The 22,330-nt window shown below is 40.0% G+C and overlaps 1 protein-coding gene across 2 annotated transcripts in view; it reads right to left on the reverse strand.

The window, feature by feature from the left end:
- The window catches only part of ccdc15 (coiled-coil domain containing 15), a 54,875-nt gene that overhangs the window by 26,924 nt on the left and 5,621 nt on the right, over positions 1-22,330 (reverse strand). For both annotated transcript variants that reach the window (XM_072238386.1, XM_072238387.1), the window contains exons 3-4: positions 21,439-21,633; positions 15,971-16,087 (exon numbers count right to left, since the gene is read on the reverse strand). In XM_072238386.1, coding sequence (XP_072094487.1) covers positions 15,971-16,087; positions 21,439-21,633 — 312 coding nt within the window. The remainder of the gene's footprint in view (positions 1-15,970; positions 16,088-21,438; positions 21,634-22,330) is intronic.

A 22,330-nucleotide genomic window follows, 5' to 3' on the forward strand; every position in this document is an offset into this window, starting at 1 on the left:
CATGTACCAATCCAAATGTCTCTTAAACCTTGAAATCAAGCTCGCATGCAGCACTTGCACTGGCAGCTCATTCCACAATCTCACCACCCTCTGAGTGAAGAAATTTCCCTTCGTGTTCCCCTTAAACATTAAACCCTTAACTTATGACCTCTATTTGTAGACTCACCCAACCTCAGTAGCAAAAGCCTGCTTGTATTTACCTTATCTATACCCCTCATAATTTTGTATACCTCTATCAAATCTCCCCTCAATTGTCTACATTCCAAGGAATAAAGCCCTAACTTATCAATCTTTCTTTTTAACTCAGGTCCTCCAGTCTCAGCAAAATCCTTGTAAATTTTCTTTTTACCCTTTCAACCTGACTTGCATCTTTCCTGTAGGTAGTGATCAAAACAGCACTCAATAGTCTAAATTTGGCCTCACCAATGTTTTATGTGAGCCACACAGGGAAGGAATTAACAAAACGACTGATTGTATAACAGACTATATCAAATTCTGTGAGAATACCATCTTGCCAGCCAGGACTGTACACTGCTTTCCCAACGACAAGCCCCAGATCACCAGTGACCTGAAAGAACTTTTGAATAAGAAGAAAGCCTTCAGGTCTGGAGATAGACAAGTAGCGAGGTGAGTACAGAGTAAACTGAGAGGGAGTGCAAAGACTCCTACAAGAAGTTGGAGTACGAACTCCAGCAGAATAGCGTAAGGGACATGTGGTCGGATATGAAGCAGATCACTGACTTCAAGGTTAAGGAAAGGAAGATTGAGGCTGCCTGGATAGGACCAACAAATTGAACTTGTGAACTTGTTTTTCCAACAGGTCCAGCGTGAGACCTCCAGCTGTTCCCCACCCCCACTTGTCCAGACCAAACACCCTCCCTGCCCCTGAAGCCTTCTTCCTCCACTCCTCTCTGGTGAGTGGTTGTGTTTCAACCCCCCCCCCCCCCGCCACTTTGGATCATCCTGCCTCCATAGGGATGCCCACCCTCCTCCGCCTCATTATGACTTCAGGTCAGGGTAGAAAACAGCTGGAGAGACTCCATCAAGGCAAGGCTGCTGGCCTGTGCTGGCCTGAATGGCATCAGCCCCAGGGTACTGAAGGCCTGTGCGAGCCAGCTGTCTGGTATTTTGCAGCAGCTTGACAATCTGAGTCTGAGTCAGGAAAAGATACCGGTACTGTGGAAGACTTCCTGCTTGGTTCCTGTAGCCAAGCAGGTGACTCCATTTGAACTTAATGACTACAGACCAATTGCCCTCACATCTTGTGATGAAGGTGCTGGAGAGGCTGGTCTTGACTAACCTTGGACTGCAGATGAGATTTTCATTGGACCCGCTACAGTTTGCCTACCAACCTCATGTGGGATTGGATGATGCCATTATCTACCTGTTGTAGAGAGCTCACTCTCATCTGGATGATGCTAGTGGCATTGTAAGAATCACATTTTTTGATTTCTTTAGTGCAGTGGTCACCAACCTTTTTAAGCCCAAGATCCCCTACCTCGACCTTAGTGAAAGGCGAGATCTACCTACTAAATCGTTTAGAGAAAAAACAGCTCAGATTGTACTTCCAATTTGAAGCCTTTAATTTGGGCTAATTGTATTTGAATTACACAAAATACTTTTGTCAAACTTTCAAATTAATTCAAACAAGAAAACACTGTAACCAGCACATCTTTCTTTAAGAATATTACAATACTTCACACCTTTAATTCTAAGTTTCATTATTTAATTTTATTTCAACACAAAAAATAAATGAATAAAAATTGACTGTTGCACTCAGTGTGAAGACTGGGGCTGAATACTTTCTGTTAGTTCCCTGAAATTTGGCTCATGACTACAGACAGCCAGTCTGAGACAGTCTGTGAGGTGTCTGTCAGTAAGACAGCTCCTGTACATAGATTTAATAATTTTCATCTGTGAAAGTGCAATTTCACATAGATAAGTTGACCCGAAGTAGGCACTGACTTTTAGTGCTATAAAACTAACACGCACACCACACATTGCTGGGGCCCCATCAGTTGTAATTGCCACCAGTTTACGAATGGGGATGTCACTTTCACGGACATATTCTTTAAACTCATTGTAAATATCCTCAACTCTCGTTCTCTCCTTTAATTGCAAAAGAGTGAGGAGTGAGGAATAAGGAACCTTGGTTCTCAAGGGATATTGCAACTCTGATAAAGAAGAAGAGGGAGTTGTATGACATGTATAGGAAGTAGGGAGTAAATAAGGTGCTTGAGGAGTATAAGAAGTGCAAGAAAATACTTAAGAAAGAAATCAGGAGGACTAAAAGAAGACATGAGGTTGCCTTGGCAGTCAAAGTGAAGGATAATCCAAAGAGCTTTTACAGGTATATTAAGAGCAAAAGGATTGTAAGGGATAAAATTGGTCCTCTTGAAGATCAGAGTGGTCGGCTATGTGCGGAACCAAAGGAAATAGGGGAGATCTTAAACAGGTTTTTTGCGTCTGTATTTACTAAGGAAGCTGGCATGAAATCTATGAAATTGAGGGAATCAAGTAGTGAGATCATGGAACCTGTACAGATTGAAAAAGAGGAGGTGCTTGCTGTCTTGAGGAAAATTAAAATGGATAAATCCCCGGGACCTGACAGAGTGTTCCCTCGGACCTTGAAGGAGACTAGTGTTGAAATTGCAGGGGCCCTGGCAGAAATATTTAAAATGTCGCTGTCTACAGGTGAGGTGCCGGAGGATTGGAGAGTGGCTCATGTTGTTCCGTTGTTTAAAAAAGGATCGAAAAGTAATCCGGGAGATTATAGGCCAGTAAGTTTAACGTCGGTAGTAGGTAAGTTATTGGAGGGAGTACTAAGAGACAGAATCTACAAGCATTTGGATAGACAGGGACTTATTAGGGAGAGTCAACATGGCTTTGTGCGTGGTAGGTCATGTTTGACCAATCTATTGGAGTTTTTTGAGGAGGTTACCAGGAAAGTGGATGAAGAGAAGGCAGTGGACATTGTCTACATGGACTTCAGTAAGGCCTTTGACAAGGTCCTGCATGGGAGGTTAGTTAGGAAAATTCAGTCGCTAGGTATACATGGAGAGGTGGTAAATTGGATTAGACATTGGCTCAATGGAAGAAGCCAAAGAGTGGTAATAGAGAATTGCTTCTCCGAGTGGAGGCCTGTGACTAGTGGTGTGCCACAGGGATCAGTGCTGGGTCCATTGTTATTTGTCATCTTATCAATGATCTGGAGGATAATGTGGTGAATTGGATCAGCAAATTTGTTGATGATACAAAGATTGGAGGTGTAGTAGACAGTGAGGAAGGTTTTCAGAGCCTGCAGAGGGACTTAGACCAGCTGGAAAAATGGGCTGAAAAATGGCAGATGGAGTTTAATACAGACAAGTGTGAGGTATTGCACGTTGGAAGGACAAACCAAGGTAGAACATACAGGGTTAATGGTAAGGCACTGAGGAGTGTAGTGGAGCAGAGAGATCTGGGAGTGCAGATACAAAATTCCCTAAAAGTGGCGTCACAGGTAGATAGGGTCATAAAGAGAGCTTTTGGTACATTGGCCTTTATTAATCAAAGTATTGAGTATAAGAGCTGGTATGTTATGATAAGGTTGTATAAGGCATTGGTGAGGCCGAATCTGGAGTATTGTGTTCAGTTTTGGTCACCAAATTAAAGGAAGGATATAAATAAGGTTGAAAGAGTGCAGAGAAGGTTTATAAGGATGTTGCCGGGACTTGAGAAACTCAGTTACAGAGAAAGGTTGAATAGGTTAGGACTTTATTCCCTGGAGCGTAGAAGAATGAGGGGAGATTTGATAGAGGTATATAAAATTATGATGGGTATAGATAGAGTGAATGCAAGCAGGCTTTTTCCACCGAGGCAAGGGGAGAAGGGGAGAAAACCAGAGGACATGGGTTAAGGGTGAAGGGGGAAAAGTTTAAAGGGATCATTAGGGGGGGCTTCTTCGCACAGAGAGTGGTAGGAGTATGGAATGAGCTGCCAGACGAGGTGGTAAATGCGGGTTCTTTTTTAACATTTAAGAATAAATTGGACAGATACATGGATGGGAGGTGTATGGAGGGATATGGTCCGTGTGCAGGTCAGTGGGACTAGGCAGAAAATGGTTCGGCACAGCTAAGAAGGGCCAAAAGGCCTGTTTCTGTGCTGTAGTTTCTATGGTTCTATGGTTCTAATTCCTCCTTTGTTGTAAAATCCTGGAAAGCCATTCTGACAAATACAACAAGCTGAGCTGTTTGCATTACATCCAGGGATTCATCAAACTGTAGTGAAAAATATTCACAGAGTGACAAGTCGATCCACGTCCTCTGACAGTGACTCTACCCTCCTTGTCACTGTTGCAGGGCCAAGTGGTATATTATGTATTGCGGTTGTGATGTCGTTTTTGTTTTTAAAGTCATTAAGAACAGTCTATGCGGTAATGGGCATTGCTTCCTTGAATAAATCGCCATCTGTAAAAGGCTTCTTGAGTTTAGCCAAAAGGTGGCTTACACGAAATCATGCTTCAATAGCAGCCTTATTTTGAGCAGCATGATTTGTGAAGAACGATTGCTGGGCTTTCAACCCAGATTTCAGCTCCTCAGCTTTCCTGGCACAAATTGCGCTCTTTGTGGGGGTAGGTGTCTTTAAATTTCTGGTGGTCGGTGTTGTGGTGCCGCTCCAGATTCCCTCTTTTAGTCAGTGCTTATGTTTGGTGGCACAACACACATACACACTTGTCTTTCACCAAGGTAAATAGAAATTCCTCTTCCCATTCTGGATGGAATTTGTACATTTCCGCCTTCTTTCGTGGAGCCTCCGCCATGCTATCAGCATATCACGAGCGAGTGCCGTATATTGATGTTTGTGACAGTCTGTACTCCTATCTAATCTAATTGATCACTTTGATACAGCACAAGCTACGCTGAAAACACAGTGCATGGTGGGGAGCTACATACATGTGCACTGGGCAGAAAGAACGGAACGAAAACCTCGCAAACTGGAAACAATCTCTCTTTACAAACAGCTTTCAGTTGCGAAAGTATTGCTATATTACTATTATCCTAATTAGTATTACTTATTTTTATAATGCTCACATTACAACAGTATTTGTGTATTTATTTTTGATTTTTTTCAGGATCTACTGGAAAAGTCTCAAAGATCGACCGGTCGATCGCGATCGACGGGTTGGCGACCACTACTTTAGTGCCTTCAAAACAACCCAGCCACTTTTTCCTGAGTGAGAAGCTGCAAAGGATGGGCGTAGACAAATCTTCTATCTCCTGGATTACTGACAGATAGACCCCAGTTTGTATGGCTGGGTAGTTCTCTGTCCGACGTAGAGGTGAGTGGCACTGGAGTGTCACAAGGGACTGTCCTGTTTTTATTTCTGTTCACCCTGTACACCTCAGATTTTCAGTACAACTTTCAGTCTTGTCACTTGCAAAAGTTCTCTGATGACTCTGTGGTGGTTGGGTATATCAGAGATGGGCAGGAGTCAGAGTACAGAGGACTGGTGGACAAGTTTGTGGAATGGTGTGGAAGGAATCACCTGCTACTGAATGTGGCCAAAACCAGGGAGATGGTGATTAAGTTTGAGAGGAAGAGGACTGTCACGAGTCCACAGTCCTATGGGAGAAGAGGTTGCAGTGATAGAGTACAACAAATACTTGGGTGCTCACCTCGACAACAGTCTTGACTGTTAAACCAACACCAAGGCTGTTTACAAGAAGGGGATGAGCAGACTATTTTCTAAGGAAACCGAGATTCTACAATGTGTGCAGCAAGACATTAGAGATCTTTTAACAGTCTTCTTTGCTGCTTTATGTTGGGGGAGCAGCATCAGTGCTGGTGATGCAAAAAGACTAAATAAACTTATTAAAAAGGCTGGATCTGTCCTTGGCTACAACCCAGAACTATACAAACTGTTATCCATTATGGACAATCTAGCACATCCTCTCCATGACCTACTGAACAAGCAGTGGAGCACCTTTTTGAACAGGTTCATTCAGCTCCGCTGTTACGAGGATCGTTACAGGAAATCTTTCCTACCAAATGCAATAAGCATATACAACATTTCACCTCCGTGAAACAGGAGAACACACATTATAGTACAATAGTATCTGCTTTATTATTTAGTACATTATTGCATATACTATTATTCTGTACTTTATTATTAGTTAAGTCTGTACACTAAGTTGTGTTTTTAATTGTTGCTACGAAATGAAAGAATTTCCCACTCAGGATCAATAAAGTATTATTATCATACAACCAACATAACATCCTATCTCCTGTACTCAAATACTTCCATTTATGAAGGCCAATGTATCAAAAGCTTTCTTTACGACCCTATCTTGCTGTGCTGACACTTTCAATGAATTATGGACCTGCATTCCCAGATCCCTTTGTTCTACGGAACTCCTCAGCGCCCTACCTTGGTTGGTCCTACCAAAGTGCGTACCTTGCACTTGTCTGCATTAAATTCCATCTGCTAATTCTCAGCCTATTTTTCCAGCTGGTCCAGATCCCGCTGCAAGTTTTGATAATCTTCCTCGCTATCTACACTCAATCTTGGTGTCATTTGCAAATTTGCTGATCTAGTTAACCACATTATCATCCAGATCATTGATATAGATGACAAACAACAATGGACCCAGCACCAATCCCTGTGGCACACCACTAGTCACAGACCTCCAGTCAGAGGCAACCATCTACTACCACTCTCTGGCTTCTCCCACAAAGTCACGTCTAATCCAATTTACTCATCTTGAATGCCGAGTGACCAAACCTTCTTGACTAACCTCTCATGCGGGACCCCATGAAATGCCTTGTCTACGTAGACAACATCCACAGCCCTGCCCCCATCAATTTTCCTGGTAACTCCCTCGAAAAAATCTAGGATTAGTTAGACACAACCTACCATGCACAAAGCCATGCTCACTATCCCTAATCAGTCCATGTTTATCCAAATACTCACATATCCAGTCCCTTGGAATAACTTCCAATAACTTTCCTACTACTAATTTCAGGCTCACCGGACTATAATTTCCCAACTTATCTTTAGAGCCTTTCTTAAACAGTGGAACAACATTAGCAATCTGCTGGTACCTCACCTCTCGCCAAGGATGATTTAAATATTGCTGCTAGGGCCCCTGTAATTTCTGCACTTGACTCCCACAAGGTCCAAGGGTAAACCTGGTCAGGGCCAGGGGATTTATCCATCCTACTTTGCCTCAAGATAGGAAATACCTGCTCGTCTGTAATCTGTATAGGGTCCATGAAGACGATGCTGCTTTGCCTCACTTCTATAGACTTTGTGTCCATCTCTTGAGTAAATACAGATGCAAAAAAAAAAATCACTTAACATCTTCCCCCATGCCTTTTGGCTTCACACATGGATCACATTCTGATCTTCCAGAGGACCCAATTTTGTTCTTTGCAGCCCTTTTGCTCTTAACATATCTGTAGAATCTCTTAGGATTCTCCTTTTACCTTGTCAGCTAAAGGAACCTCATGCATTCTTTTAGCCCTCCTGATTTCTTTCTTAAATGTTTTGTAGAAACATTTACAAAATGAAGGGCTGGGAGGTTGATTTTTGTTCAGTGAACATTTTAATGAATTAGGAAACACTACATAAATGATCAAAATTGGTCATAGTGAAGAGAATTAGCCAGAATGAGAGAGTGTGTGTAGGATACAAGTCCAACAACTCTTTTGTCATTCCTTTCTGGTTACCTTGTAGATAAAGATGTCTCCAGTTAAATTGCATCTACAAATGTTCCACTTATAATTTGATCATTCCAATGTCTATACAGTGCCTTGAAGAAGTATTTAACCCCCACAACTATTTTCATATTTTCTAAATTTAAAATATATTGAAGTAGGATATTTTGAACTAATCTACAAAACATTGTGCATCATGTTAAATCAAAAGAAAAATTCCAAAAATCCCAAAACCTGTCAATAATTTAATAAATATTAAAAACCAAAATTGTGAGGCTGAAGAACTATTCATTCCCTTTGCAATTAAGACCTTAAGACAAAGGAGCAGAAGTAGGTCATTCGGCCCATCGAGTCTGCTCCGCCATTTTATCATGAGCTGATCCATTCTCCTATTTAGTCCCACTCCCCCACCTTCTCACCATAACCTTTGATGCCCTGGCTACTCAGATACCTATCAATCTCTGCCTTAAATACACCCAATGACTTGGCCTCCACTGCTGCCCGTGGCAACAAATTCCATAGATTCACCACCCTCTGACTAAAAAAATTTCTTCACATTTCTGTTCTGAAAGGGCGCCCTTCAATCCTTAAGTCATGCCCTCTCATACTAGACTCCCCCATCATGGGAAACAACTTTGCCACATCCACTCTGTCCATGCCTTTTAACATTCGAAATGTTTCTATGAGGTCTCCCCTCATTCTTCTAAACTCCAAGGAATACAGTCCAAGAGCAGACAAACGTTCCTCATATGTTAGCCCTCTCATTCCCAGAATCATTCTAGTGAATCTTCTCTGTACCCTCTCCAATGTCAGCACATCCTTTCTTAAATAAGGAGACCAAAACTGCCCACAGTACTCCAATTACTATGCTAACTTTCCTCAGGTGCTATATTACCATACCAACTCACTCTATTTGTTGATTTAGAAAATTGGAGGATCACCTGTTTTCAATAAATTCATATGAATAAATACCCCTCCTCTCTGTAAGGTCTAATCATCTGGTAGATTTTCAACAGACCAAACCAACATGAAGACAAAAGAGTATTCAAGGTAAGTCAGGGAAATGATAATAGAGAAGCACAAATCTGGGGAAGGATAAAGTACTGCCTCAAAGACACTGAATACACATCGTGAAAAAGTGGAAAACATGAAGCCACAATCACACTGCCTAGGTCAGGCCACCCCTCTAAACTTAGTTGCCAGAGAAGAATGGCACTTGTGAGAAATGCCAAGTCCCTCTGAGTGAGCTGCAGAAGTCAGTGGCTGCAATTGGAGATGAAGCTCATGGCTCCACAATCTCTACAGCCTCAATTTATGGAAGAGTGTTAAGTAAGAAGACCTGGCTAAAAATTTAAAAAACTATCCTTGCACATAAGGACTTTGCAAAGCATCACTTAGAAAATACTGTAAAAATGTGAAAGAAGGTCTTGTGGTCAGATGAGACCAAAGTGGAACTTCTTGGTCACAACACCAAGTGCCTCTACACCACATGTGGTGTAAATCTAATAATACTGCGCATCAGACAGCTAACACCACCCCCACTGTAAAGGATGGTGGAGGTAGCATCATGCTATGGGGATGATTTTTAGCAGCAGGGACTGGAAATCTGGTCAGGATTGATGGGAAGATGAACACTTCTAAACATAGAGAGATCCTAGATAAAATCCTACTAGCCTCTGCCAGAAAGCTTAAACTGAGAAGGAAGTTCATCTTTCAGCAGAACAATGACCATAAGAACACTGCCAGTGCAACCATGGAGCGGATTCAAATGAAGAAAATTGATGTCCTTGAGTGGCTCAGTCAGAGTCCTGACCTTAACCCAAATGAACATCTCTGGCAAGATCTCAAGACTGCTGTCCACTGCTGCTCCTCAACTAACCTGGCACAGCTTGAGCAATTTTCCAAGGCAGAATGGGCAAATCTTGCTCCATCACATTGTGCAAAGCTAACAAACTTATCCAAAAAGACTACTGGCTGTAATCGCTGTGACAGGGGGTTCAACTAAATACTGAACAAAGGGGGGATGAATACTTTTAAACTGCTGACATTTCAGTTTTTGAAATTTTAGTTTTTCATGCTTTACAATTTTCACCGTTTATTTTTTGGGCTCCACTGAAAAAAGGAGCATGTGATTCACAAACAAAAATTCTCAGTTAAATTGATCAAAGTCCCTGGTTGTAAATCTCATTTAAGTGAACACAGGGTTGGGGCTAAATACTTTTACAAGGCACTGTATATTCTAATCATAAAAAACATTCAATTGCACATTTATCTAAAAGATCTCGGTACTTTTGAAATCAGAGTAAGGTTCACACAGAGCATGGAAGATACAGAGTACGGAATGAAGAAAACATTGCCAAAATGAAGTAGGGAAAAAGAGTATTGTATCATTTTGACTGACAATTGAAAGCATGTTAACCATCTCACTATGTAGCCACAAGATAAAATGTCATTTGTCCTTTTAAATTCAGTGATTCCTGATGGGATAAGGTGAACAGGTGAATATTTAGACATTCAAGATCAAGTTGTTCTACCTCTACAAACATATAAACACAGCTGAATGGTTAAATAAATTTTCACTTTTTGGACTTGCATATAACAATCACTTGGACGTGCTACAAGGGAAGAGAATGAGCTGATAAATTCAGGGATGGTGGTTAAAGAAAATTTTAAAACTCAATAGCATTCATCTTCATTTCATACTCTGCACTTTCCCTTCTCTGGTCTCAGTATTCCAATATCTGAGCTCAGATTTTAAGCTACACTCTTATCAAAAGTTAAACCAATATTTTTATAATCTGGCAGCTATTGGATTATTGCTGTAATTATAAGTAACAAATTGCTTAGCACCAAAAGCTAATAAATATTAAATTTGATTTTTAGCCCCTTGAACAGTAAAATAATCTCATTTAAAAATTAATCCTTTGATTACTAATAAATATATATTTTTTAAGATTCCTTGTAGTGTCCTAATATTACATTTCCTATCAATAACATTTACTTACAGGAAGCCAAATCATCATCACTATGGACCTGCAATAGTGCAAAAACTCTAATTCTATAATGTAAAGTAGAGGAGACAAATTTAAATCAATTGTTTATCCCCAGTTAAGTGATCTTTATTAAAAATCAATAGAAACGTCTAAGTATCTTCTAATTAAAAAAATGAAATTTTGGCACATTTTACCGAAGGAGGCTCCAAAATATTGTATTTCAAAACTTCACTCCTGAAAGACCATTTGGAATCTATGAATTCAAAGGAAGCCTCCCTCAAGACTATTTCACAAGATTATGATCGATCTCAACCACCCAGGGTAAACTTTCACCCTTGCTTCTCAAGAATCTACCTACACCCAGCATTATAAATTTTCAAAGACTACATTTCTAATGCCTTTTGTGGAACAGCTCCAGAAACACAAGACCTCCGGAAATAAAACATTACATCTCATCTCTGTTTTACATGGGCGACCTGTATTTCTAAACAGTAACCCCTAGTTTTAGATTCTCCAATCTATCAAAACAAGCTTCTCAGGATTTAATTTTAATCAAGTCTCTCACTCTTCCAGCTATTATTTATTTATTTAGTTCACTGGAGTATCCTCTTATTAATCTTTCCATTGCTCCCTTTACAATCTGATCCTACTTCTTAGTTTCCTCATCCACAATCTCATCTGAGACATCATCTGTTTTCATATCTCCATTGACTCCTTTCTTTTTGGCCGTCCATTCATCCAGCTGGGATTTAGTCTTTGCATCTACTTTTACAAGCAGCTTTTTGTCTCCCACTTGAAGCTTATGCAATAACCTTAATGCATGCAGAGCAGATTCTGGTTCTTTATACTCACAATTTGTTTGACCAGGCTGGTTTCTGTTTAGATGATGCAACTTTATTCACGCTCCCTTTCATCCCTGACTGCAACTCAATCGCATCTTTGTTTGCAGTTTCCATTGAAACAGAGATTTCAGCTGCTCTTTTAAATGTATGTTGAGCTTTTGTTAGGAGTGCTTTTAAATGTTTTCTTGTAAGATTCCACAAACTAAACGATCTCTCAGTGTACCATTAAGACCATTACTGAACTGACAATGCTCCGATAATCTCTTCAATTCAGCCACGTACGTTGAAATGGACTCACCTTTTTAATTGCACTTATGAAACCTAAAGCATTCTGCAATCCAATAATGGCTTTCGTTCTAAATGTTCCTGCATTACTTTTGACAATATCAGAAAATCTCACTTCTGGTTTGGATGGAGCAATCAAACTTTGAACTTTAAACCCAGTACACTTAGCAAAATTGGTATTTGCTTTTCATTGGCCATTTTATTTGCTTCAACATACTGCTCAATTTGCTCAGTATATAAAATAGTTATTTTTTGTGTAATCAGATCTATCTTCCGATGTAGCCAGCTATTTCTGCTTTTATTTATGATTACTATCACTCAGTGCTCACTCTTTATGAACCCGTGAATTCTTGCCTTTACTGCCTTTCTATGTTCCTCGCTAGATTCATTTTAATAAATACCTTATCGCTGATGTTATGTTTAGTAACGTCAAAACATTAAACGAATTCAAAAGAAGACACAAGCATCCAAAATGCAAGTCTAACTTCGCGTTTACTTTAAGTGGGGTGTGTACATATCACATGGTAGTGTGATGACATATGCAATTCATGCACTTATACATATAACCCGTAATGAATTATTTAAACAAGAATGCTTAATTAAACGTGTGTAAATAAATAAATAAATAAATATATACACACACACATACATACACACACACACATATAAAATTATTCAAATATTACTGAATTATTAAAAAAAAAATCAACCACTCCAGCTATTTATCTAGTAACCCTTCTCTGAACGACTTACATTTAAAATCTTCCTGAAAAATGATCAAAACTATAACCAATATTCCAGATGTGATTTCACCAAGTATAACCTTCCGACTTTTGTATTCAATTAATCAAGTAATAATCAATAAGACCGTCAGCTTTCCCAATTACTTGTATCTACAGACCAGCCTTTTGCAAATTGTTTGCTACGATACCAAGTACACTGCACCTCAGTGCATTGCAAACTTTCAGCTCTTATTGCTTTTTTAAAAATTATTCCTACCAAAATATACAACTTCACACATTCTTTGAGTTTTCAACTATGTCCCAGTTCTAGATTCTCTAACAAATGGAAAGAGCTTTGCACATTAAATAAATATCCAACAAGATATTATAAAAATCAAATCGAGAACTAAACTATATAACAGAATTTCCTCTAGTAACCTAAGCTTTGGAATCCACGTATCAGCCTGTATATCCACACTATGCCCCTCCAAGAATAGTAGAGTAAAACTTGATAATTTAACTGTATGTTTGCCCAATAGGTCTGAGATTGTTGCCCCCTGTGAAGACGACAGTGGGGGCTATAGGAAGTGGCACCATGGTTCAAGTTCAGGGGGGCATTCAAGAGGAGAGAAGAGAAGAGAAATGTGGTTTTAATTAGGATAATATAATTAGGGGAATAGAGACAATTCTCTGTCACGAGGATCGCAAGTCCAGAAGGCTGTGTTCTCTGCTAGTGCTCAGGTTCGGACATCTCATCTGATCTGCAGAGGAATTTAAAGTGGGAAGGGAAAGATCCAGTTGTCATGGTCCAAGTGGGTATCAATTACATCAGAAGAACAAGGAAAGAGGTTCTGCTGAGGTAATTTGAGCAGTTAGGGGCTAAAGTAAAATGCAAAACCAAAAAGGTAATAATCTCTGGATTGTTATCTGTTCATGTGCCCAAGTAGAGCCTTTTAAACACCTCTATTGTATTGCCTCCACTACCATCCCTGGCAGCACATTCCAGGCACCCACCTATGTAATAAAAACTTGCCCCACACATCCCTTTGCACTCATCCCCTCTCACCTTAAATGCATGCCTCTAGTATTAGACATTTTGACCCCAGGGGGAAAAAGATAATAGCTGGTCACCGTATCTATGCTTCTCAATCTTATAAACCTGAATTAGGGCTCCCCTCAGCCTCTGCCACTCCAGAGAAAACATCACAAATTTGCCCTATCTTTTCTTATAGCACTTGCCCTTCAATCCAGGCAACGCCCTGGTTAGCTTCTTTTGCACCCCTTCCAAAATTTCCCCATCCTGCCTATGAAGGAAACAACCAGAAATGAATGCAATACACCAGATGGGGCCTAACCAGAGTTACACAAAGCTCCAAAATAACCTCCCGATTCCTGAACTCGTTTCCTCAACTAATAAAGGCAGGCATGCCACATCTTCCTTACCACCCTATCAAGCTGTGGACTTCCAGGGAGCAATGGACTTGAATCAAGATTGTTCTATACATCAACACTGTTAGGGGTCCTGCCATTAACTGTATATTGAACTTTTACACTTCCCAATGAAATGCAGCACCCAGATTGGAAGTGCATGTGAATTGCTGGTTCATTTGAAAAGACAGTTTGGGGAAGGCTGGTTCACAGAAAGATGAAGACAAGCCTTGGTCTGTCCAAAAAGAGAGGTTGAGAGCAGAAGTATTGAAAATAGAAGATGTGCTTAAAGACCCTGTTAACTAGGCAGAGAAGTTGGTGTAGTTCAGAGTGGAAGTAAAACATCCCAGAGGGAACTCAAAGAAATCTTGTCATTGGGTGACATGGAGGAACAGGGACAATGGAATATAGCTTTCATAGGAGGCAGGTTAGGAGGAAATATTGTCAAAATATCTGTAAGAGTCTGTAGGCTTGTAATGGATGTAGTCTCAAACTTCTCTTTCAAGATGAAGACAGAGATCCAGAAGGGGAAAGGAAGAAACAGATGCTTCTATTAACCCTCTAACCTCTACACCACATTCCCAAGGTAACCCTAGCTTCATCTTACTCTTGAAACTAAAACATTTTCCCCTTTTTCCAGTTCTCAAGGATCTTTGACCTGAAGCATACTGCTGGACCCATTTTCAGCATTTTCCATTTTTGGTATTCGTTTATTATTGTCACTTGTACCAAGGTGAAGTGAAACGCTTGTCTTGCATTCCTGTTCATTTTGATCAAACCATTATAAAGTCCATTGAGGTAGAACAGCATAAAACAGTAACAATGCAGAATAAAGTGTAAAGGCTCTTGAGAAAATGCATGTAGGTAAACGATAAAGTACAAAGTCGTAACAAGAAAGATTGAGAGCTCAAGAGTTCAGCATACCATACAAGAGGTCCACTGAAGAGTCTGATAACAGTGAGATAGAAGCTGTCCTTGAGCCTGGTGGTACATGCTTTCAGGCTTTTGTAACTTCTGCCTGATGGAAGAGGGGAAGAGAGAGTACGTCTGGGGTGGGCGGGGTCTTTGATTATGCTGGCTGCTTTACTGAGGCAGTGAGAAGTATAGGCAGAGTAACATGCTGAACTGTGGCCACAGCTCTCCAGTTTCTGATGATCACATGCAGGGTAGTTGCCATACTGAACAGTTATGCTTCCAGATAGAAAGCTTTCTATAGCGCATCAATAAAAATTGTTAAGGGTCAATGGGGACATGCCAAGTTTCTTTAGCCTCCTGGGAAAGTAGAGGCACTGGTGAGCTTTCTTGACCGTGACATCAATATGGTTGAGCCAGGACAGGCCAATGATGATGTTCACATCGAGGAACTTGAAGCTGTCAACCTACTCAACCTTAAAACCACTGATGTCAACAGGAGCATGTGCACTATCCCTCTTCCTGAAGTCAATGACCAGGTCTTTTGTTTTGCTGACATTGAGGGAAATATGTCATATCATTATATTACTGAGCTCTCTACCTACTCCCTGTACACCAACTCATTTATTTGAGATGTGGCTTCACTACTGGTATCATCTGCAAACTGGTAGATGGAGTCAGAGCAAAATCTGGCCACACAGTCATGACTGTACAGGGAGTAGAGTAGTGAGCTGTGGACACAACTTTGTGGAGCACCAATGTTTAAAGTAATCGTGGCAGAGGTGTTGATACCTACCCTTCCTAATTGTGGTCTATTGGTCAAGAAGTCAAAGATCCAGTTGCAGGGGGAAGCATTGACTCTCAGGATTCAGAGTTTGATGATGAGATTACTTGGAATAATAGCATTTAGGCAGAACTGTAGTCAATACACAATTTTATCTCAAATTTCCAGCATCCATAGTGCTGGGGAGAAGAAATCATAACTATCAAACCAGTTCAAAAACCTTCCGCCATTTCTCACATGGTGGATTTTAGATTTGTTTCAGATTTAAGACCAATAGAAAGTAACATTATCACTGAAAAGAAAACTCACATCTCTTGCTGGAGACACCTTCCAGATTCCTCCAGGAAGACTTGAGTCCAAGTCCATTTCAGGTACTACTTGACACGATGCAAGTCGATGCCGAGCCTCTTTTGTGACTTTGCTCAGCTGAAACAAACAAATATTTCGAGCATTACTTTCAAAAGAATGATTTTTGTAAGTGAACAAAAACAAAATGTCATCTTCAACACTTCTGCCTTTTCTTGACAAAATTCAATCTTTTTTATAAATGCACCCAATTCATATAAAATTAGCTTTAAATTTAAACAAATTGAAAATGTTATGTTACAAATTGAAAAGTTCAAATCCAATGGGACAAGTACAATACAACTTCGGATAATGTAGGCTTATGTCAAAGGATCCCCAAAAGAGCATTTTTCCAATCAAGTTGATTCATCATTGGGGATCCATTGAGATACACATGGCTGCTGGAAATCAAGAGATAAAAGATTGGTCCCATATTGTACATCGGGATGAAATGGCGAACAGCTGAATAGGAGGTAATCATTTGCATGTGATGATAGCTGGAAACAGTCACCATAAATAAAAAGGATAAACTACAAAGAAGGATGGAGTAACGAAATCACTGATCATTCTAAGAGAATTATATTTCAGTAATTATAAATTAGTTTGTTATGGACATTTGCTGTAGAAATCCAACACACACACACACACAAAAAAAACATCTTTTCCACAAATACCTACTCAGTTATAGGACAAGTTAACAATTGGTACTGGAATTGGTAATGGTTCATTATCATCACATGTACCGAAATATAGTACAAAGCTTGCTTTGTGTTCTGTCTATACAGATCAAATCATTACACAGTACATTGAGCTAGAACAAGGTAAAATAACAATACAGAATAAAATGTAACAAACTAATAATATCTGGCCATTTGGTTTTCTTTAACTTTAATTGTTGCTACTGAAACTACTGAAGATTTAGAAACCTAGTAGGATGATTCACTTGATAGCAGTATGAATTAAGTTGTTTCTGAGCCCTATTAAATTTCAGATCAACTTCATGTTTAAATCCTCAAATTAACATAACACAGCACGTAATATTAAATATTGTGCAGATACACAATATAAACCTAGTCGCTAGGCCATATTCAACTGCTACACAGTGTATAAAAAAAGAACTTATTAGAGAAAATTATGATGCAGATTAGAAATCTAAGTTTCTCACACTCACAGAAAATTAACTTTAACTTTGTTGTTTCCACAATAGGCAGATTTGAATCTGCTCTTGATAGAGTTCTTATTCCATAAAGATAAGTTTTACTACAGGTAGATAACAATTCACACCATTTCTTGAGTTATTCAGTAAAGCTTATTATTAGAAAGGACTTAGAGCTATTTTCTAGAAATAAAGACCAAAATTAAACTCAAATGGAGGAAATCTGACCAAGATAATAGATTATATCTATTTCTAAATCAAATAATTGGCCAACATCATCTACAACACTTTTTTTTTTAAATTTAGTGACACAACACAGAGTAGGCTCTTCTGGCCCTTCAAGCTACACTGCCCCAGCAACCCCAATTAACTCTAACCTAATCATGGGACAATTTACAATGACCAATTAACTTACCCGGTACACGTTAGGATGGTGGGAGGAAACCAGTGCACCCGAGGAAAACTCACACATTCCACAGGGAGAATTGAACTCTGAACTCCAGAATGCTCTGAACTGTAATAGAGTCGTGCTAACTGCTACGCTACCCATGACTGCAGAGGTTTAATTGGATCCAAAACTTGAGATTCCTTAGCATACATTAAGGCTTGTGTTGCATCTGCCTTCCACTTCCCTTCACAGATCCTACCTGACCCACCTACTGAATTCCTCCAGCATCTTGTTTGTTGCTCCAGATTCCAGCATCTGCAATCTCTATGTTTCCATGGCTCACTGTCCTCTTGTTGCAGATTTAGTCTGGGAACAGCGCTTCAGGATTCAGCCAGTTCTGTAGGTGATAGTTCTGCCAAGAAACTTTTGGTGATGGGCAATGGTCCTCCACCAAGAGTGCCTTCTGTGCCTTGCTACTTTCAGAGCTTATTTCCTCGCAACTATTGTTCAACCGAGGAGTACTGATTCATCAGTTGAGAGGTTGGTGATAATCAAGAGGTCACATAAATACATTGAGAGTTCATTAAGTTTGAAATCAACTTTGAGAATTTCAAGCGCTACTCCTTCCCACCTGTACCAATGTGGTGCCAGCTCTGCTAGGTCTGTCCTGCTGGTGGGACAGCACATGAGCACAGATTGTGCTGAAAATGTCAAATGTGGTCGTATTCTGAGTACAACAACATCGAGCTGTTGCTCGATTTGTCTATAAAACAGCTTTCAGAGGCACCAGTCCCTTGATGTCATGTGGACAAATTTACAAGGTTGACATGGCTACAAGTGACTTGGCTCTGTTTGAATTTAATACCAAGATCAAGGGCTAGTGGTCCAAATCATTTTATTTTCTCTATTTGAACATAGCATTCATGGTACAAGTGAATGGTTTCCTAAGCTATTTCAAATAGCAGTTACAAGTCAATTGCATGGAGCAAGCCTGGAAGCTAGAATGGACAAAGATTGCAGATTTTGGTATTATCATTGATATGGTCCCCAACATTAACCGTCTGAGAGTCACTGTTGAACCGAAGCTCAACAACTTTTCAACACCGACAATTCACAAATCAGGACTGTGATGGAACACTCTCCACTTGCCCGGATGACGACTGCTTCGATAACTCTCAAGGAGCTCAACACCACCTAAAAGGAAGTTGCTTTACTTGCACTCCAACTAGCTTAAACATTCATTTCTCTACCTAAGCTACTCTTACTGCACCTCTATCAGCAAAAAGGACAAAAACAGCAAATACATGAAAACATTGTAACATGAATACTTCTTTCTAAGTTGTACACCATCCTGATTTGGAAATGTATTATTTTTTCCTCAACTCCACTGTGTCCAAGTTATAGAACTCCAAACCCTTCAGTGGTACAATAAAAGATCTTCACCAGGAGTACAGTTTAGTTAAGCTGGCAACTCAACACAACCTTTTCAGGATAATTATGAGTAACAATAATTTCTGATCTCACCAGCAATGCCCAGATTCCTACAGGAGCATAAATATAAAAGGGAACTTTGCTTAAGACAGTCTGTTTCTGTGAAATATCTATTATGCCTATTAAAAGATTCACAAATAGGATGGGAGAAAGTACAGTACTCTATAAGTTTTGTTTTAGAAAAGCAATTAATGTTAAACATATTTGCATGCTCCTGGAATTTCCTGAATGGGTAATGGAAGTTTACATTTTCATTTTACTAATTTTATGTTGTCATAATCCAAATTTCAAATTTCTATTCCAATTTGGCACGTTGACACAATGGAATTTCATATTTTCAACGATATGTTAACAATATAAGAGGAAATTCAATCTACTGTATGTCTATGAGTGCTAAAGACCTGTGCTGAACAACTGGCTGAAGTGTTCATTGAGATCTTTAACCCTTCTCTTCAACAGTCTGAAGTAGCGGTGCCCAAGAATAATGTGGTAACCTGTGTCATTCACTATCGTACAGCGGCACTTACATCCACAGTGATGAAGTGTTTTGAGAGGTTGTTGATGAAACATATCAACCCATGCCTGAGAAACTGCTTGGATTTGCTCCAGTTTGCCCACCAGCATAACAAGTCCACAAAAGGTGCCATTTCATTGGCTTTTCACTCAACCCTGGGACATCTGAACTGCAAAAATGCATACATCAGGATGCTCTTTATCGATTACAGCTTGGCATTCAATACTATCATCCACTCAAAACAAATCAATAAGCTTCAAGACATTGGCCTCAATACCTCTGTGCAACTGGATCCTTGATTTTCTCACTTGCAGACCCCAGAAGGTTCAGATTGGCAGCAACATCTCCTCCACAATCTCTATCAACACAGGTGCATCACAAGGTTGTGTGCTTAGCTCCCTGCTCTACAACAACCACCTCTCACTCAATGCCAGCAAGACCAAGGAGCTGATTATTGACTTCAGGAGGAAGAAACCAAAGGACCATGAGCCAGTCCTCATCCAGGGATCAGAGCTGGAAAGGGTCAGCAACTTTAAATTCCTCAGTATTATCATTTTAGAGGATTTATCCTGGGCCCAGCATGTTGGTGTAATTATGAAGAAAGCGCAGCAGCGCATCTACTTCCTTTGTGAAGATTCAGCATAACTGAAACTTTGGCAATTTTCTTTAGACAGTTTATTAACTGGCTGCATCACGGCCTGGTATGGAAACATCAATGCACCTTAATGGAAAATCCCACAAAAAGTAGTGTATACGGCCCAGTCTATCACAGGTAAAGTCCTTTCCACCACTGAGCACATCTACATGGAGCGCTGTCCCAGGAAAGCAGCATCCATCAAGGACCCCCACCACCCAGGTTATGCTCTCTTCTCACTGCTGCCGTCAGGACGGGGGTACAGAAGCCTCAGGACTCACCAGCAGGCCAGGCAGCATCTATGGAAAAGAGTAAACAGTCGACATTTTGGGCCAAGACCCCTCATCAGGACCCTCCTGAAGTTTCTTGGCTCAAAACATCAACTATTTATTCTTTTCCATAGAGGCTGCCTGGCCTGCTGGTGAGTCCTGAGGCTTCTGTACCCCCTTCTTGACAGCAACTTTCCTGGCCCAAAATGTCAACTAATATTTCTTTTCCATAGAAGCTGCCTGACCTGCTGAGTTCCTCCAGCATTTTGTGTGCGTTGCGTGGATTTCTAGCATCTGCAGATATTCTCATTTTAGGATTCACACCACCGGGTTTAGGAACAGTTATTACCCGTCAACCATCAGGGTCTTGAACCAGTGTAAATAACTTCACTCGTACCATCACTCTACTATTCCCACAACCTAGGGACTCACTTTCAAGGACTCATGTTCTCGATATTTATTGCTTATTTATTCATAATTACTTCTTCGTTTTCTTTTGTATTTGCACAGCTTGTTGTCTTTTGCAAATTGGTTGGTTGTTTGTCCTGTTGTGTGCAGTCTTTCATTGATTCTATTATGGTTCTTGGGTTTACTGAGTTTGCCCACAAGAAAACGAATATCTGGGTTGTATATGGTGACATAGGAATACTTTGATAATAAAGCTTACTTTGAACTCTCACAGCAATCCCTTCAATCACGTCTACTTCTTTCCCTCCAACGTATCCTCTCCTGCTTGCACCAACAACTCAATTCTGCCCATTGACCAGTATGTATTTAGAGTGCAGGAGGAAATCGGAACACCCAGAGAAAACTTAAGTGGTTATAGGGAGAACAAGAAAACTCCACAGACAACAGTTCAGGATGTGGGTTTTCCAACTTATCCTTAGAAGTTACAGCCTCATAGCACTACAGTAACCTGAAAATGAAACAACTTTAAGGAAATAACAGCTGCCATTTAAGCAGTTCTGAGAGCTTCTCACCTGCCTGGCTTGATCATTGAATACATCTTCATCTTCCTTTTCATTACTTATCCCCTGAGCAGATACCCACCTCGAGCTTGGACTAAAAATAGCAAACCCAACATCATTGCCACGAAGCAGGCAAGTGTTTTTGTTTGGAACAAGCTGATCAGCTGAAGCAGAGGATTGTATTATCACACGATCATCCTTTTCAACCTAAATAAAAACAGAAAAGCAATTAAGCTCTCTGTATAAAAGGTACTTCATCAATTTGGATACAAAATAACCTGTGATTTTGTGTCATTTCCTTTGACTTTTAAGCAAACTGTGAAGTTGAAGAATATTTTATGGTCCAGCATTTCATCAATGTGTATTGTAGGATCATGGTTAGCAAATTTAAACCCTACACACACATTTAAGCCCTGCATATATTTAATATTTAAACTCTATTATATTATTTCTATAGTTGCAAGTAAAAGTTTGTGAACCCTTTGCAATTACCTGGTTTTCTGCATTACTTATAAAATGTGGTCTGATCTTCACCTAAGTCACAATAATAGACAAGCAATCTGCCTAAACGATTAGTACACTAACAATTGTACTTTTCATGTCTTAATTGAACACATTGTTTAATTCACAGTCTAGGCTGGAAAAGGTATGTGAACCCTTGTATTTGATAACTGGTAGAACTTCCTTTAGCAGCAATAACCTCCACCAAACGTTTCCTGTAGCTGCTGATCAGACTAGCAAAATGGCGAGGAGGAATTTTAGACTATTCCTCCACACAAAACTGTTTCAGTTCTTCAATATTTCTGAGACAGCTTGCATGAACAGCCCTCTTCAGGTCATGCCACAACATCTCACTTGGGTCAAGGTCTGGACTCTGATTTGACCATTCTAAAACATGAATTTT

Source organism: Mobula birostris, chromosome 20, assembly GCF_030028105.1.
Source record: "Mobula birostris isolate sMobBir1 chromosome 20, sMobBir1.hap1, whole genome shotgun sequence".
In the NCBI taxonomy this organism is placed as follows: Eukaryota; Metazoa; Chordata; class Chondrichthyes; order Myliobatiformes; family Myliobatidae; genus Mobula; species Mobula birostris.